Raw genomic sequence first — 1,356 nt, forward strand, 5'->3', positions numbered from 1 at the left:
TTTATTGTCTTTTACAGCAGTAGCCAGATTAAGTTCTAGTTGGGCTTTGGCCCTTCTAATTTTCTCCCTGCATAACCTCACGACATCCTTGTAGTCCTCCTGAGTTGCCTGCCCCTTCTTCCAAAGGTCATAAACTCTCTTTTCTTTTTTCTCCTGAGTTCCAGCCAAAGCTCTCTGTTCAGCCAGGGCGGTAGTCTTCTTCCCCGATGGCTTGTCTTTTGGCACATGGGGATGGCCTGCTCCCATGCCTTTAAGAGTTCCTTCTTGAAGAACGTCGACTTCCTGGACTCCTTTGCCCTTCAGGACTGCCTCCCAAGGGACTCTGTCAACCAGGCTCCTCAACAGGAACGTAAGTCTGCCCTCTCTACTCAGAGATTTTACTGGCTTCTAATCAACAAAAAGCATCTAGATGTAAAACAGTATATTTGTGTCACATGGTTAGAATTTGTTCTAATTTCTGAAAAGATTTTTAGTGTTCTGGGAGAAACAAATGTTAAGATGCTACGTTGTGCTATTTGAAAAAACAGTTTAATCAAAACCTTTGTGCAAAGCATTTATCAAAAAGTGACAAGTTTGTCAAACAAAGTCAATTTCTTCATAACACTCAGATGTTTCTTCTCAGCAAAGGTTTCAAATTCCTATTTCAAATCTTTCTGAAGACTCATCATAGTGAAAATGAAAGCATTATTAGAATTACTTAATATAGAAAAACTTTCCTGTCTGTTTGTATCAAATTTTGTTCAAAATTTTCAGAAGCATTCATTATGCAGTAGGTACCAAGTACAGAAAATTTGAGACCAAAAGGGGAACACTTTGACAAGATAAATAAAACAAACCCAGGATGTCAGGAGGTAGATCATGAGCCAGCCTGAAGAACAAATATGATCTTGGTACAACAGTTCATATTACAATAAAACCTCTTTAAAAATAAAAAAGTTATCTGTGCTTTCATACAAATTAAATCTGTTTTACTGTTTTGTTGGGTGTCATAAACACACTCACCTCATCCAGAGCAATTTCTTCTTTCTGAAATGAAAAATGCCTGCAGGAGGTAGATCATGAGCCAGCCTGAAGAACAAATATGATCTTGGTACAACAGTTCATATTACAATAAAACCTCTTTAAAAATAAAAAAGTTATCTGTGCTTTCATACAAATTAAATCTGTTTTACTGTTTTGTTGGGTGTCATAAACACACTCACCTCATCCAGAGCAATTTCTTCTTTCTGAAATGAAAAATGCCTGAGTTAATGCCACAAATATATGCAAGTTTTATCTAAAAGATTTTCCAAGTTTTCCCCAACAATTAAAACAAACAGAAATACCTGTCCCACCTCCCCCTGAAAACTCAAACAA

General features: G+C 36.9%; 1 protein-coding gene across 5 annotated transcripts in view; it reads right to left on the reverse strand.

Annotated features, from left to right (window-relative positions):
• IQCE (IQ motif containing E) overlaps positions 1–1,356 on the reverse strand; it is a 29,346-nt gene that overhangs the window by 12,736 nt on the left and 15,254 nt on the right. For all 5 annotated transcript variants that reach the window (XR_002086291.1, XM_019473990.1, XM_019473989.1 and 2 more), the window contains one exon: positions 1,203–1,226. Coding sequence is in view for 4 of the 5 variants with exons in the window: in XM_019473990.1 (XP_019329535.1) it covers positions 1,203–1,226 (24 nt within the window). In the remaining variant the exon portion in view is untranslated. The remainder of the gene's footprint in view (positions 1–1,202; positions 1,227–1,356) is intronic.

The sequence above is a fragment of the Aptenodytes forsteri genome, unplaced genomic scaffold (assembly GCF_000699145.1).
Source record: "Aptenodytes forsteri isolate BGI_AS27 unplaced genomic scaffold, ASM69914v1 Scaffold55, whole genome shotgun sequence".
Classification (NCBI taxonomy): domain Eukaryota; kingdom Metazoa; phylum Chordata; class Aves; order Sphenisciformes; family Spheniscidae; genus Aptenodytes; species Aptenodytes forsteri.